At 33.5% G+C, this 17,471-nt stretch overlaps 1 protein-coding gene across 1 annotated transcript in view; it reads left to right on the top strand.

Annotated features, from left to right (window-relative positions):
* Positions 1-17,471, top strand: part of LOC143084976 (uncharacterized) — a 170,965-nt gene that overhangs the window by 22,229 nt on the left and 131,265 nt on the right. The window contains exons 13-17 of the mRNA XM_076261084.1: positions 11,520-11,645; positions 12,921-13,003; positions 14,969-15,205; positions 15,973-16,153; positions 16,752-16,895. Of these exons, the coding sequence (XP_076117199.1) occupies positions 11,520-11,645; positions 12,921-13,003; positions 14,969-15,205; positions 15,973-16,153; positions 16,752-16,895 (771 nt within the window). The remainder of the gene's footprint in view (positions 1-11,519; positions 11,646-12,920; positions 13,004-14,968; positions 15,206-15,972; positions 16,154-16,751; positions 16,896-17,471) is intronic.

Genomic DNA, 17,471 nt, shown 5'->3' on the forward strand with positions numbered 1-17,471 from the left:
GAAAAAAAAATGTGATTACTTTTTTTACTTCTCAGTAAACCCAACATTTGCAATTTTAGATTTACATTTTTTTATCTTAAGCTACCGTTAAATTCACTGTTGACATGTTGTAACCAAGGAGCCGCCATGTTGACTTGCTGAAATTATTAAATGTGCGAATAATGCAATAGAACAGAAAACAAGCAACACCTACCTCAATACTTTATTTTAATGCAATTGTATCCGAGTTTAGAAGGTAAACGCAATAGAAAAACCTTCAGCTTTGACGTTTTCATTCGTATGACGTCATGTTTTGAAATGACGTTGATGTACCAAAATCATTACTGGAATTTCGCGGAATTTTAATTTATTTTGTTTTTGTCCATTTTTCCGTTTTCTAAATGGGTAAATTCTATTTGTTATGCGTCAGAATCAGAATAAATGTTCTGTAGGGTTTTTATTCAATTGTAATTGTTGACACAGCGAAATCCACAATCGGTTACACATAGGTTACGATACATGTGGATTTACGTGGGAGGCATATTTAAACAGCCATTTATGTACATCTTGGAGTCTGCGCTAAGTATAGATATATTGAGAATTTTATCACGGTGTTGTTTACAAAGCAAAAGAAGCACGTCATATTAGAATCTATATTTATCCTGCAATCAGCCTTGTATTGTACAAATAACAGGTACACAAATAAATTTATGCTTTATTTGTACTTGTATGAATAAAGTCTCCTGTTATCACACTTCCATGTTGAGCTAGCGGTAATGTGGATATTTCTTTTTCCTTACCAGTTCATTTTTGGGCCCTCTGCAGTACAGCTTTACACTATGTCGATTTCTTTGAAAAATTAGTGACCATGATTTAGATTTTAAAATAACTAAAGCTTCAATTGTTGGGAGTTAATTTCAGGATAAAAACTATATATGTACATTGTCTGGAAATATGAAAATTTTTGTATGAGCTTTAGAACAGTGACAAAAAGCTAGGCAGCAAGTACAAATAAATTTTACAATGTATATATATTGTATATGGATCTGTTCTTCCATCTGTCCATCTAGCAATAAAACACTCTCACATGTTCAATTTGCACCAGATTTTTATGAAATTCAAAACTAAGGTTTATATTGGCAATGAATTTGTCAAGATTGAAAATCAGTGCTTTCAAGAGATTTATGTCCATTGGAAGTATAAACTAAATGGAAAATTCATTGTAAGTGCTCTCTCACTTATACAATTATTGCCAGTTTTTTTTAATAGTTTTTATCAAAGGTATATATTAACAATGTCTGGTACAAGTTTTAAAATCATGCCTATTTACTATTTTTAAAAGAGTTATGCCCCTTAGATATATTGATTATAAGGAAAATTGCATTGATATGGCTTTCCCTTGTTTAATTAAGTCTCCCAAACAAAGTTTGGAGACTTATTGTTTTTGGTCAGTTCTTATTAGGTCTTTCCACTTTTCTGTGGAAAGACCTATTGTTTTTCTTCTGATTATTTTTTTTTTCTTCCGCCTTATTTTGTTCTTGCGATAAATATTTGTTTCGCAATATGTCGCTTAGATATTTGGTATATAATATCAAACAGTTTATGCGCTTTTAAAATTTACCCTGCGTAACCGAATACTTTTCTTTGTAGGAGTTATCTCCCCAAACACTGTTTTCCGTGTGATCACGACTTCTTCGCAACCGTAAGAGATTACGACAAATTTATTTTATAAAATTGCTCGTTATATCCTTTGCATGATTTGTCCAATTTCGACCAAAGCAATATGAACGCTCCATATGAGAGTTATTTCCCCTTTTGTATTTGAAATTTTGAAATCTATACTATTAAACGAGAAGACCTCATTTTGGGTGTCGCTTCTCTTCTTTCCACAATAAATTAATCAACACGCCTCTGTTTCCTATAGGTACAGTGCGTAGTCGCATTTGTCATCCATTTATATGATTATTCAGATTGAGTTATTTTGGGAGAAAAACGAGAAAAAAGGCATCCGGATATTGTCCCGTCATTGGACGAAATTTTAAGTCAGATTAAACTTCCGGTTTGCGTTTTTCTGTATACTTTGAACATACATTTACTACGAATAAAGTGTATTTTAATTCTATCTGCTATCATTTTCAAGTTTACTATCCACGGCGGCAACAGAGTTTATTAAATGGAGAGGGTCTGTATACTACATGTATATCAATTGACCACCATGGATCGATTAGTAAACTTGGAATTGAAAGTAAATACCGAGACTTTATTTATATAGCAATGAATGTTCATAATATACAGATAAGTGCTAAAATTATTCATGTGAACTTTGATACCTTTTCTGAAATTCTCCAGTCATTAAATCTTTTACAAAATTCATTTATTACAACAACAAAAAAAGATGTGGTATGATTGCCATGTTGAGACAACTCTCCACAAGAGACCAAAATGACACAGAAATTAATAACTATAGGTCACCAAACGGCCTTCAACAACGAGCAAAGCCCATACCGAATACTCATGTTTATGTACAAAAAATGAACGAAAAACAAATATGTAACACATAAACAGAGACATATAATACTTTTATATGTCTCTGACATAAACAAACGACAACCACTGAATTACAGGTTCCTTACTTAAATGTTCATAACATACTAAATGTATGTTCATATTGAAATTGATAGAAAACCAAAAATTGGGAATTTTGGAAATGAAGAAGGAGGGATAAAAAAAAACCATTTTTCTGTCCCCAATAACCTATGACTTATGATACATTTGCTGAAATTCTCCAGTCATTCAATATTTTACAAAATTCTTCCAACAACACTTTACATACTTTAAACTACGGTCTGAATGCCCGCGATTTCGCGGGTGTGTTCTAGTGTATTTTAAACTGGAACACCATAAGTGATAGAGACCTAGGATCTTTTGATTTGAGGTCCTTGGTCCAAAAAAATGAAAATCAGGTCAAGGTCAAAGGTCAAGGTCATATTCTAATTTTTGAATTAGGCTTATTTCCACTCATTTCCAGAAACCATATAAGATATCGACAAATTATTTTGACTAAATTGTTAGTTGCGACATGTCGCAACTTAATGATTTTAGTTTAAAGGGTGCGTAGACAATGAATGGGAGTTTTTCCCCCTATCATATCTAAAATTATGTGTAAAGTGATAAACTTATTAACCATACGTATTAGAGACCTAGGGTCTTTTGATTTGATATCCTCAGTTTGTGACCTTCAAATTGAGGTCAAGGTCATAGGTTAATTTGACGTTCTAGATTTTGACCTTTGCTTTAAATTCATATCTAGACATCATAAAGCCATATGAACTGACATTTTAGACTGATTTTAATATTTTAATATCAAAATAGATATTAACTGGTGGAAAGACCTTCAATTGTTCTCTGAACAATTGGTTTTTAATTATGTCACCCGATCGACAATGTCGGGTGACATATTGCTTTTCCTCTGTTTCTTTGTTATGTCACCCGATCGACAATGTCGGGTGACATATTGCTTTTCTTATGTTTCTTTGTTATTATGTCACCCGATCGACAATGTCGGGTGACATATTGCTTTTCCTCTGTTTCTTTTTCTGTATTATTATTATTATACTTCCACCTAATTTTGTCCGCCCCCTTTCTCAGAGCCAAAAGTACCAATCCGAATGATGGTGCACTATAACAAGGAAACCTGACTCCCCAGAGTCTGTGCAACTTTGGAACTAAAAAATGGCTGCCATCACCATGGAAACAGAAAAATAGTGAAAAAATATAATTTTGGAGTTCCTTGAATTATTTGAGAATGCTTAAGCTTAAAATTTTTAGATTTTAATACAATGTAGGTGCCCACTATATACTGGTTTTGGATGATTTTGGCACATTTTGGAACTGCTATGTTGCCATGGAAACTACACCAAAAATTTCAAAAATATGGAAATGCTCCAATTTTTTTGAAACTTTAGCATAACGATGAGCAACTTTGGTAGATGTGGAATTTGGCGTTGGAATTTCCAAAATGTCTGCCGTTTCCATGGAAACAATGCAAAAAGGTCAAAATGCTCCAAAAACTTCCGGGTTTGGTGAATAACTTTGGTTTGCTTGAACTTAAAATCATCAAATTTTTATGCAATATAGTTGTCCACTATATACAGGTTTCGAATGATTTTGATAATCATTGGAACTACTATGTTACCATGGATACAGGAGCAAAAATTTCAGAATGCTTCAAAATTGATGAAACTTGATATGATTGTTAACTGTCAAGTCTAGATATGACTTTTGAAGTTGGAATTTCCAAAATGGCCACGGTTGCCATGGAAACTGCAAAAATGTCAAAAATTCTCAAAATGGTTTTAACTTAATGAAATTTGATATTATTGGTAACTGACAAGTTAAGATGAGACTTTTGACTTTGAAATTTTCAAAATGGCTGCCGTTGCCATGGAAACGGAATAAATGTGAAATACTTTAAAATGCTCTGAATATACTGAAAATTTACAAAAAGATGAATAGCCATGCATATTTGTGCATTTACTGTTAAACAAGTTTGAAATGGCTGCCGCTTAGTGGCAATAGGGGGAAGGGTGACATCCGCTATTGCTTGCAATGGCAATTCTAGTTATTATTATTCTTCCACCTTTTTTTGTCCGTCAGCTTTTTTGGAGTAAAATGGAACCAATGTTGGTGGAACTCTACTATAATGAGGACCCCCATCTGAAGTTGTGCACCTTGCTTTGGAATGGTTAAAAATGGCCACCGTTTCCATGGAAACGGAACAAATGTGAAAAATTCCACTTTTTGGTTTTGGTGAATTATTTGGAGATGCTTTAACTTAGAATCATTATATTTTGGTACAATGTAGGTGCCCACTATATACTGGTTTTGGATGATTTTTGGCATTCATTGGAACTACTATGTTGCCATGGATACCACACCAAAAATTTCAAAATTATCAAAATGCTCCAAATTCAATGAAACTTCACAGTAACGATGAGCAACATTGGAAGATGTGCAATTTGGTGTTGGAATTTCCAAAATGTCTTGTGTTACCATGGAAACAAGGCAAAAATGGTCAAAACGCTTAAAAAACCTTAAAAAGTGGCAGTTACTTCCTTAAAATGGTAGGTCAAATCCATTGAAACTCTGATGGTATGTTCCCTTCCATGTACCAATGTGGTATCTGCCATTAGAAATTTGGAATGGTCTGTGTTACCATAGAAACCAGCCAAAATGTCAAAAATTTCAAAAATTTCAAAATGCTCAAAAAGTAATGAAACTTAATAAGATTGCTGACTGTCAAGTCTGCATGAGATTTTTGAAGTTGGAATTTCCAAAATGGCCACGGTTGCCATGGAAACTGCAAAAATGTCAAAAATTCTCAAAATGGTTTTAACTTAATGAAATTTGATATTATTGGTAACTGACAAGTTAAGATGAGACTTTTGACTTTGAAATTTTCAAAATGGCTGCCGTTGCCATGGAAACGGAATAAATGTGAAATACTTTAAAATGCTCTGAATATACTGAAAATTTACAAAAAGATGAATAGCCATGCATATTTGTGCATTTACTGTTAAACAAGTTTGAAATGGCTGCCGCTTAGTGGCAATAGGGGGAAGGGTGACATCCGCTATTGCTTGCAATGGCAATTCTAGTTATTATTATTCTTCCACCTTTTTTTGTCCGTCAGCTTTTTTGGAGTAAAATGGAACCAATGTTGGTGGAACTCTACTATAATGAGGACCCCCATCTGAAGTTGTGCACCTTGCTTTGGAATGGTTAAAAATGGCCACCGTTTCCATGGAAACGGAACAAATGTGAAAAATTCCACTTTTTGGTTTTGGTGAATTATTTGGAGATGCTTTAACTTAGAATCATTATATTTTGGTACAATGTAGGTGCCCACTATATACTGGTTTTGGATGATTTTTGGCATTCATTGGAACTACTATGTTGCCATGGATACCACACCAAAAATTTCAAAATTATCAAAATGCTCCAAATTCAATGAAACTTCACAGTAACGATGAGCAACATTGGAAGATGTGCAATTTGGTGTTGGAATTTCCAAAATGTCTTGTGTTACCATGGAAACAAGGCAAAAATGGTCAAAACGCTTAAAAAACCTTAAAAAGTGGCAGTTACTTCCTTAAAATGGTAGGTCAAATCCATTGAAACTCTGATGGTATGTTCCCTTCCATGTACCAATGTGGTATCTGCCATTAGAAATTTGGAATGGTCTGTGTTACCATAGAAACCAGCCAAAATGTCAAAAATTTCAAAAATTTCAAAATGCTCAAAAAGTAATGAAACTTAATAAGATTGCTGACTGTCAAGTCTGCATGAGATTTTTGAAGTTGGAATTTCAAAAATGGCCACCGTTGCCATGGAAACTGCAAAAATGTCAAAAATTTTCAAAATGCTCCAAACTTAATTAAAATTAATATTATTGTCAGCTGGTATGTATAGATGAGACTTTTGACTTTGGAATTTTCAAAATGGCTGCCGTTGCCATGGAAACAGCAGAAATGTGAAACTTTTCACGATGCACTTATTTTAATGAAAATTTACAAAAAGATATATCGCAATTCATAGATCTGCATTCACTGTTTACTTGTTTTGAAATGGCTGCCGCTTAGTGGCAATGGGGGAAGGGTGACATCCGCTATTGCTTGCAATGGCAATTCTAGTTATTATGTCACCCGATCGACAATGTCGGGTGACATATTGCTTTTCCTCTGTTTCTTTACTATTATTATTATTATTCTTCCAATGATTTTGTCCGGCAGTTTTCTTGGAGACAATGGAACCAATGTTAATGATAGTTGACTATAATGAGGAACAAAAAATTCCGGGTTGCAGTAGGTCATAAGACCATTAAAAATGGCTGCCGTTACCATGGAAACGGAACAAATGTGAAAAATTCAATTTTTGGGTATTGGTGAATAATTTGGAGATGCTTAAACTCAGAATCATTATATTTTGATACAATGTAGGTGCCCACTATATACTTCTTTTGGATGATTTTTGGCATTCATTGGAACTACTATGTTGCCATGGATACTACACCAAAAATTTCAAAAATATCAAAATGCTTCAAATGTTTTGAAACTTTAGCATAACGATGAGCAACTTTAGTAGATGTGGAATTTGGCGTTGGAATTTCGAAAATGTCTTGTGTTACCATGGAAACAAGGCAAAAATGGTCAAAACGCTTTAAAAACCTTCAAAAGGGGCATTTACTTCCTTAAAATGGTAGGTCAAATCCATTGAAACTCTTATGGTATGTTCCCTCCCATGTACCAATGTGGAATCTGCCATTAGAAATTTGGAATGGTCTGTGTTACCATAGAAACCAGCCAAAATGTCAAAAATTTCAAAAATTTCAAAATGCTCAAAAAATATTGAAACTTAGTATGATTGTTGACTGTCAAGTCTGCATGAGACTTTTGGAGTTGGAATTTCCAAAATGGCGGCGGTTGCCATGGAAACTGCAGAAATGTTAAATATTTTCAAAATGCTCCAAACTTAATCAAACTTAATATTATTGTCAACTGGCATGTATGGATGAGACTTTTGACTTTGGAATTTTCAAAATGGCTGCCGTTGCCATGGAAACAGCAGAAATGTGAAACTTTTGGCAAATGCTGTTATTGTATTGAAAATTTACAGAAAGATATATCGCAATTCATAGATCTGCATTCACTGTTAAGTTGTTTTGAAATGGCTGCCGCTTAGTGGCAATGAGGGGAAGGGTGACATCCGCTATTGCTTGCAATGGCAATTCTAGTTATTATTATTCTTCCAACTATTTTGTCCGCCACTTTTCTCGGAGCCAATAGAACCAATCTTAATGATAGTAAAGTATAATAGGGAACACAAAATTGCGGGTTGCAGTAGGGTCTAAGACCATAAAAAATGGCTGCCGTTTCCATGGAAACTGAACAATTGTGAAAAATTCCACTTTTTGTTTTTTTGGAATAATTTGCAGATGCTTAAACTCAGAATCATCATATTTTAATACAATGAAGGTGCCACCCATATACTGGTTTTGGATGATTTTGGCAATCATTGGAACTACTATGTTGCCATGGAAACTACACCAAAAATTTCAAAAATATGAAAATGCTCCAAATTTTTTGAAACTTTACCATAACGATGAGCAACTTTGGTAGATGTGGAATTTGGCGTTGGAATTTCCAAAATGTCTGCCGTTTCCATGGAAACAATGCAAAAAGGTCAAAATGCTCCAAAAACTTCTGGGTTTGGTCAATAACTTTGGTATGCTTGAACTTAAAATCCTCAAATTTTTACACAATATAGTTATCCACTATATACAGGTTTTGATTGATTTTGACAATCATTGGAACTACTCTGTTACCATGGATACAGGATCAAATATCTCAAAAATTTCAAAATGCTCCAAAATTGATGAAACTTAATATGATAGTTGAATGGCAAGTCTGGATGAGACTTTTGACTTTGGAATTTCCAAAATGGCCACCGTTGCCATGGAAACTGCAAAAAAGTCAAAATTTCTCAAAATGCTTTGAACTTTATGAAACTTGATATTATTGTTAACTGCAAAGTACAGATGAGACTTTTGACTTTGAAATTTTCAAAATGGCTGCCGTTGCCATGGAAACAGCAGAAATGTGAATTTTTTTAAAATGCTCTGAATGTACTGAAAATTTACAGAAAGATGTTTTGCCATAAATATATGTGCATTCACTGTTAAACAATTTTGAAATGGCTGCCGGTTAGTGGCAATAGGGGAAGGGTGACATCCGCTATTGCTTGCAATGGCAATTCTAGTTATGTCACCCGATCGACAATGTCGGGTGACATATTGCTTTTCCTCTGTTTCTTTACTATTATTATTATTATTCTTCCAATGATTTTGTCCGGCAGTTTTCTTGGAGACAATGGAACCAATGTTAATGATAGTTGACTATAATGAGGAACAAAAAATTCCGGGTTGCAGTAGGTCATAAGACCATTAAAAATGGCTGCCGTTACCATGGAAACGGAACAAATGTGAAAAATTCAATTTTTGGGTATTGGTGAATAATTTGGAGATGCTTAAACTCAGAATCATTATATTTTGATACAATGTAGGTGCCCACTATATACTTCTTTTGGATGATTTTTGGCATTCATTGGAACTACTATGTTGCCATGGATACTACACCAAAAATTTCAAAAATATCAAAATGCTTCAAATGTTTTGAAACTTTAGCATAACGATGAGCAACTTTAGTAGATGTGGAATTTGGCGTTGGAATTTCGAAAATGTCTTGTGTTACCATGGAAACAAGGCAAAAATGGTCAAAACGCTTTAAAAACCTTCAAAAGGGGCATTTACTTCCTTAAAATGGTAGGTCAAATCCATTGAAACTCTTATGGTATGTTCCCTCCCATGTACCAATGTGGAATCTGCCATTAGAAATTTGGAATGGTCTGTGTTACCATAGAAACCAGCCAAAATGTCAAAAATTTCAAAAATTTCAAAATGCTCAAAAAATATTGAAACTTAGTATGATTGTTGACTGTCAAGTCTGCATGAGACTTTTGGAGTTGGAATTTCCAAAATGGCGGCGGTTGCCATGGAAACTGCAGAAATGTTAAATATTTTCAAAATGCTCCAAACTTAATCAAACTTAATATTATTGTCAACTGGCATGTATGGATGAGACTTTTGACTTTGGAATTTTCAAAATGGCTGCCGTTGCCATGGAAACAGCAGAAATGTGAAACTTTTGGCAAATGCTGTTATTGTATTGAAAATTTACAGAAAGATATATCGCAATTCATAGATCTGCATTCACTGTTAAGTTGTTTTGAAATGGCTGCCGCTTAGTGGCAATGAGGGGAAGGGTGACATCCGCTATTGCTTGCAATGGCAATTCTAGTTATTTTTATTATTCTTCCTTTGCTTCCTCTTCTTCCTCTTCTTCATCCGCCACTTTAAAAATGAACTTGTCCGCAGTGGTTCTCCTAAACGGCTTGTCAGATTTACTTAGGATTTTACAATATGTTAGACTAACATGTCTAGGTGAGCCATCAATGTTTCGTTTGTGCATTGGGGTCTATTAAGGGGTATTTTGGGTGGTAGAAAGGAGGGAGGGGTTTACTATAGAACCCACGGGATTTTATTTTCTAAAATTTTCAAATGAATATAACTTGAAAACTGTAAGTGATAGATACATTCAGTCTTCAGAAATGATTATAGGACAATAAAACAAATCACATGAAATATAGGGGGAGTCCCTGGGGGTCATCCCCACCCCGTTCAATTTGAGAATGTGCTATTATCTTGTAAACAGTCCAGATCCCCACCCCTAAACCATATATATTCTTGTAGGGGACAATAAAACAAATGAAATGAAATAAAAGTGATGTCCCTATGGGCTCACCCCATCCCCTCTTGTTTGAAAACTTGTAAACGGTCAACATCCCCACCCCTAAACCATATCTATTCTTGTATGGGACAATAAAACTAATCAAATGAAGTTAAATGGAAGTTCCTGGAGGTCACCCTCACCCCGTTCAATTTGAGAATGTACTATTATCTTGTAAACGGTCCAGATCCCCACCCCTAAACCATATATATTCTTGTAGGGGACAATAAAACAAATGAAATGAAATAAAAGGGAAGTCCTGAGGGAGTCACCCCACCCCCACTTGTTTGAAAACTTGTAAACGGTCAACATCCCCACCCCTAAACCATATATATACTTGTATGGGACCATAAAGCTAATCAAATGAAATTAAAGGGAAGTTCCTGGGGGTTGCCCCCACCCTGTTCAATTTGAGAATGTGCTATTATCTTGTAAATGGTCCAGATCCCCACCTCTAAACCATATTTATTCTTGTAGGGGACAATAAAACAAATGAAATGAAATAAAAGGGAAGTTCCAAGGGGGTCACCCCACCCCCTCTTGTTTGAAAACTTGTAAACAGTCAACATCCCCACCCCTTAACCACATATATTCTTGTATGGGACAATAAATAAATCAAATGAAATGTAGGAAAAGTCTCTGGGGGTTACCACCACCCCCTCCTGTTTGAATACTTGTAAATGGTGGAGATCCCCACCCGTAAGCCATATATATTCTTGTATTGGACAAAAAATCAATTCAAATGAACATGGGACCATATAAATGGTGAGTTATGGGAGCTTTGTTTGGGAGACTTCGTAACAGCATCCTGTTACAATTACTTCTTGTTCTTGATAATTTTTTATGTAATTTATCATGTTTATATGAGCAATGTCTCAGACAAACTATTATCAGTGTTGATCAACTATTACTTTTAAAGTTATGCCCCTTTGAAATATTATTTATATATGGAAAATTGCGTTGTAAGCACTTTCAAGACTTGATATTTTTAAATTTTAAATAAACAAAAAGAACTTCTTATCCTTGTATGAGCCTTTATCTAAAATTATCTTACATTAAGTTTAAAAGTTTATGTGTTACTACTTCTTATTGCATAGAGACACCTTTTAAAATACCATATAACATGTTTTGTTTCAGATTGTAGAAACAGCTTTCACACCAGATAAAGATGACAACAGGAGTATTGTCAAGTTATACATATTTCTGTCAGAAGTCAAGGGTAAAGTTCAATTGCTGAACTACAGGCCAAAGTACAGGGGACCCGTAAGTTGATTTTCTACCATACCTCTAAAACTTTAGGTGAGGTCAACTGGAGTATAAGAACATATAGTTCCTTGTGGACTATTTTAATTTATTTGGAGATATCAGTATTATGGTTAATATTAAACCTAAGATCTGCAATTTAACAAAAAAATTGTTACCCTACATAGATTCTATTTTTAAAGTTTGACAGGATTACATGGTGATATTTTAAAATATTGTCTACCTACAAAGGTTGACAGGTTGAAAAGTTGACATCATAAAACAATGTCTGCTTACAAAGGTCAACAGGTGGACAAGTTGACATCATAAAATATTGTCTACCTACAAAGTTCGACAGGTTGATAAGTTGATATTGTAAAATATGGTTTACCTACAAAGGTCGACAAGTTGATATTGCAAAATATTGTTTACCTACAAAGGTCGACAAGTTGATATTGCAAAATATTGTTTACCTACAAAGGTCGACAGGTTGACAGCTGATATTGTAAAACATTGTCTGCCTACAAAGGCCAACAGTCTGACAAGCTGATACTGCAAAACATTGTCTGCCTACAAATTTTAAGGTCTATGAGATCATAAGTTGACAATAAGAAATATTTAATATTTCATCTCACAGGATTATGTTTTATTGTTCTATTTTTTTGTCAACTTGTCAACCGTATTGGTACATTTATACCTCAGCTCAAATGGAGTGGGCATAAAATTTTACCTCAATACATCAGTCTGTTTGTCCTTCTGTACATATGTCAATTGTCAAAATTAGTGTCTGATTTTTTCACTTAAGTGTGCCTCAACCAATGATAATGAAACTAACACACAGTGATTATTATCATTTAGCACAGAACAAATTCAAATATGTGTGGCATCATTTTCACAGTTCTCTTTTAAATGGACAAATTGGCAAATTTAATTGTTCAGCAATCTATATTTTAAAAATTTGCCTCTACCAAAAATTAGTATATTTATATACAATACTTATTACCACACTGATCAAACTTAAATGTGGGGGTTGTCATTTTCTGTTCATGAGTTATGCCCCTTTATAAATAGAAAATTTCAGAATTTGTCATTTATTTACAAGCAGGTTCATCTGTTCACCATGGACACATTTTTCTTTTATTAACGTACTTGTTTATTGAATTGTCAACTTGTCAACATGGTAACTGGTATTTTCCATTTTATGAAACTGTCATCCTTTCAACCTTTTGACCTGTCATGGAAAAAAATCATAAGAAGATGATAAAAAATTGTTACCATACATATTTTTTTTGACAGGTGCTTTTTCCAGAATCATTAACAGTAGGAAGATTACACAACATGATAGTATTTGATGATGGGAAGATTGTTACTCCAATACCGTAAGTCATGTTATCTTATAATGGTTATATATGTATGGGAAGCTTGTTACTTCAATACTGTAAGTCATGTTATGTCATAGTGGTAATATATGTATGGGAAGCTTGTTACTCCAATACCGTAAGTCATTACACTCGCCTATAAGTCATGTTATGTCATAGTGGTTATAAATGTATGGGAAGCTTGTTACTTCAATACCGTAAGTTATGTGATGTCATAGTGGTTATAAATGTATGGGAAGCTTGTTACTTCAATACCGTAAGTCATGTGATGTCATAGTGGTTATAAATGTATGGGAAGCTTGTTACTTCAATACCGTAAGTCATGTGATGTCATAGTGGTTATAAATGTATGGGAAGCTTGTTACTTCAATACCGTAAGTCATGTGATGTCATAGTGGTTATAAATGTATGGGAAGCTTGTTACTTCAATACCGTAAGTCATGTGATGTCATAGTGGTTATAAATGTATGGGAAGCTTGTTACTCCAATACTGTCAGTCATGTTATGTCATAGTGGTTATAAATGTATGGGAAGCTTGTTACTCCAATACTGTCAGTCATGTTATGTCATAGTGGTTATAAATGTATGGGAAGCTTGTTACTTCAATACTGTAAGTCATGTGATGTCATAGTAGTTATAAATGTATGGGAAGCTTGTTACTTCAATACTGTAAGTCATGTTATGTCATAGTGGTTATAAATGTATGGGAAGCTTGTTACTTCAATACTGTAAGTCATGTTATGTTATATCTGTTATAAATGTATGGGAAGCTTGTTACTTCAATACCGTAAGTCATGTGATGTCATAGTGGTTATAAATGTATGGGAAGCTTGTTACTTCAATACCGTAAGTCATGTGATGTCATAGTGGTTATAAATGTATGGGAAGCTTGTTACTTCAATACCGTAAGTCATGTGATGTCATAGTGGTTATAAATGTATGGGAAGCTTGTTACTCCAATACTGTCAGTCATGTTATGTCATAGTGGTTATAAATGTATGGGAAGCTTGTTACTCCAATACTGTAAGTCATGTTATGTCATATTGGTTATAAATGTATGGGAAGCTTGTTACTTCAATACTGTAAGTCATGTGATGTCATAGTAGTTATAAATGTATGGGAAGCTTGTTACTTCAATACTGTAAGTCATGTTATGTCATAGTGGTTATAAATGTATGGGAAGCTTGTTACTTCAATACTGTAAGTCATGTTATGTCATAGTGGTTATTAATGTATGGGAATCTTGTTATTCCAATACCGTAAGTGCTGTTATGTTATATCTGTTATAAATGTATGGGAAGCTTGTTACTCCAATACTGTAAGTCATGTTATGTCATAGTGGTTATTAATGTATGGGATTCTTGTTATTCCAATACCGTAAGTGCTGTTATGTTATATCTGTTATAAATGTATGGGAAGCTTGTTACTCCAATACTGTAAGTCATGTGATGTCATAGTGGTTATTAATGTATGGGAATCTTGTTATTCCAATACCGTAAGTGCTGTTATGTTATATCTGTTATAAATGTATGAGAAGCTTGTTACTCCAATACTGTAAGTCATGTTATGTCATAGTGGTTATTAATGTATGGGAATCTTGTTATTCCAATACCGTAAGTGCTGTTATGTTATATCTGTTATAAATGTATGAGAAGCTTGTTACTCCAATACTGTAAGTCATGTTATGTCATAGTGGTTATTAATGTATGGGAATCTTGTTATTCCAATACCGTAAGTGCTGTTATGTTATATCTGTTATAAATGTATGGGAAGCATGTTATTCCAATACTGTAAGATGTGCCTTGTTGCAGGAGTTATAAATTTATGGGAAGCTTGTTCTTTCAATACAGTAAGTTCTGCTATGTTATAGTGGTTATAAATTGTGCAGCTGCACCTAAAATGCATGTACAGATGGTAGTCTTGCAATGTGGACAGTTCTTATTTATAATTTCTCCTTTTTTTCAGAAAAAAGAAGAAAGATATATTTTATGGATGTTATATGGGTAAATTTCCAATGAATTCACAGAGATTGTCCTTTGAAGTGGAAATTACAGAAGAACTCAATGATGAGTTAGATGCAGTTGCTGTGGGATTTTGTCATTCAGAAATTCCCCAGAAAATAGGGAGTGCTAAACAATACAAAGATCCTGCTACACATTTCGAAGTTTCAGGTGGTTGTGTTATGTTCTCGTCTGGTGGGAAGTAAGTAATGGGTTGTCCTCTGGTGGGAAGTAAGTAATGGGTTGTCCTCTGGTGGGAAGTAAGTAATGGGTTGTTGGAACTTATGCTGTAAGGGCTATTCCATTAAAATGTATGTGGGAGAGCAAGAAGGGATTTTTAAAATATCCCTACAACCAAGAACCATGTTTTAGATAATTTTACATTATGGTAATAGACGAATACTGAAAAATTACCCCATAACCTACATTTAATAATCAAACTGCCCTTACTACCCCTCCCTCATACGTTTTAAGGGAATAGCCCTAAGTAAATTTGGAAAAATAATGTGATAAGAATATATAAAAACTACATAACAGTGAAAAACAAAAACATATTGCTTCAAATTTATGTAAAAAACATTGTGAAAATTTTGTTTATATAATATAAAACGAATGCTATTATTATATATTAAAAAAATTTTGAAAGGTATTTAATATTTCAGTTATGCTTTTAAATGTGTTCTTATGAGATTCTTCCAAAACTCACAGGGTTTGCAGCTGACAACTTTTTATTTAGTTAGATGCAATAGCTAAATAATCTAGTTTTAATGGAGTCAAGTTCCAGTATTATTATACATAGCTCTCAGTGGACCTTATTCCAGTATTGAAATGAGATAACATAATTTAATAACATTCTATGATATCTCCACTGACAAACTGAATTGTTTTACTTTTGACTGTAATATGTAGGGAGTTTAGTAGCTCAATTGATTGAAATGTTATTTTATACAGCATATTGAATTGTTGTAGTGTGTTTGCTGAATCAGTGGTACAAAGTAGTTTCCGTGAGGAAGGGAAGTATAAAAAAGGAGACAAGATCAAATGTGAAGTGGAAAAAGTCTCATCAGCTGAGAAACTTTTGTTTGAAGAAGATGGCCCAATATCACCACAACAAGATGTCAATATTAAGTTCTTTGTAAATGATAAACTGGTAGGTTTAGGTTAGGTTAGACAAGGAATAACACATATTGATAGGTACAGACACATCAGTATGCCATGACAATTATAAAACATATTTCACACTTACAGACACATCTGTACACTATGAAAATTAAATAAAACATACATTTTATAATTACAGACACATCAGTACACCATGACAATGAATAAAACATATTTTATAATTACAGACACACCACTTCATCATGACAATTAATAAAACATGAATTTTATAATTACAGACACATCAGTGCACCATGACAATGAATAAAACATGTATTTTATAATTACAGACACATCAGTGCACCATGACAATGAATAAAACATGTATTTTATAATTACAGACACATCAGTATACCATGACAATGAGTATCTATTATTTTATAATTACAGACACATCAGTTCACCATGACAATGAATAAAAATGAATTTTATAATTACAGACACATCAGTACATCATGACAATGTATACCACTTATTTTATAATTACAGACATATCAGTACACCATGACAATGAATAAAACGTATTTTATAATAACAGACACATCAGTATACCATGACAATGAGTATCGATTATTTTATAATTACAGACACATCAGTATACCATGACAATGAGATCAGATGGACTGTTTCCTACAGTATTTACAAATGGTAACATATCAAAAGAGGTAACACTCAGAGTTCTGAATTTTTACGCAGAAACAGAGGAAAACAGAAAAAAAGCCAATTTAGAGGTATCAAACTACATATAAAATGTGTTCTTTTTTTTTTCAGACAAATAAGAGTTATGGATAAAGGATCTAAAAACTGTTACGTTTATTCTCTTGAACTGCAGAAATTTCCTTTGGCTGAAATGTTTAAAATTAATTTCTATGCAATTTAAAAAGAAAAATTTGGTATTCATAGTTTTGATATTATAAAACTAACTTATCCATTTACAATGATGTATTTCCATTTTTTCATAATAATTTGTTGGCAGATATTATTAATATAAGGGTGGAAATCTCCATTGTACTCAATAAGGTTAATGTTATGGGCGGCAAGGCAAGGAAAATTGATACCTACTTCCCACAGTTTGGAATTCAGATCTCTGAAGCTTTACATAATGATCCAAATAATATTGAAGTTGTGCACCTGCTATTATGGTATTTTTTGAGGAATTGTTCCTCCTATTTCTAGACTAGATAACATCCACGCCATCTGGTGGATACTGTAAATTTAGAAATTAATGCGAGGTTTTTATTAATGCAAATAATTAGACTATGTGAAACTTGCATTCTGATGTCTAATACATTTATCTATATGCAGAT

The sequence above is a fragment of the Mytilus galloprovincialis genome, chromosome 8 (genome assembly GCF_965363235.1).
Source record: "Mytilus galloprovincialis chromosome 8, xbMytGall1.hap1.1, whole genome shotgun sequence".
NCBI classification, from domain to species: Eukaryota; Metazoa; Mollusca; class Bivalvia; order Mytilida; family Mytilidae; genus Mytilus; species Mytilus galloprovincialis.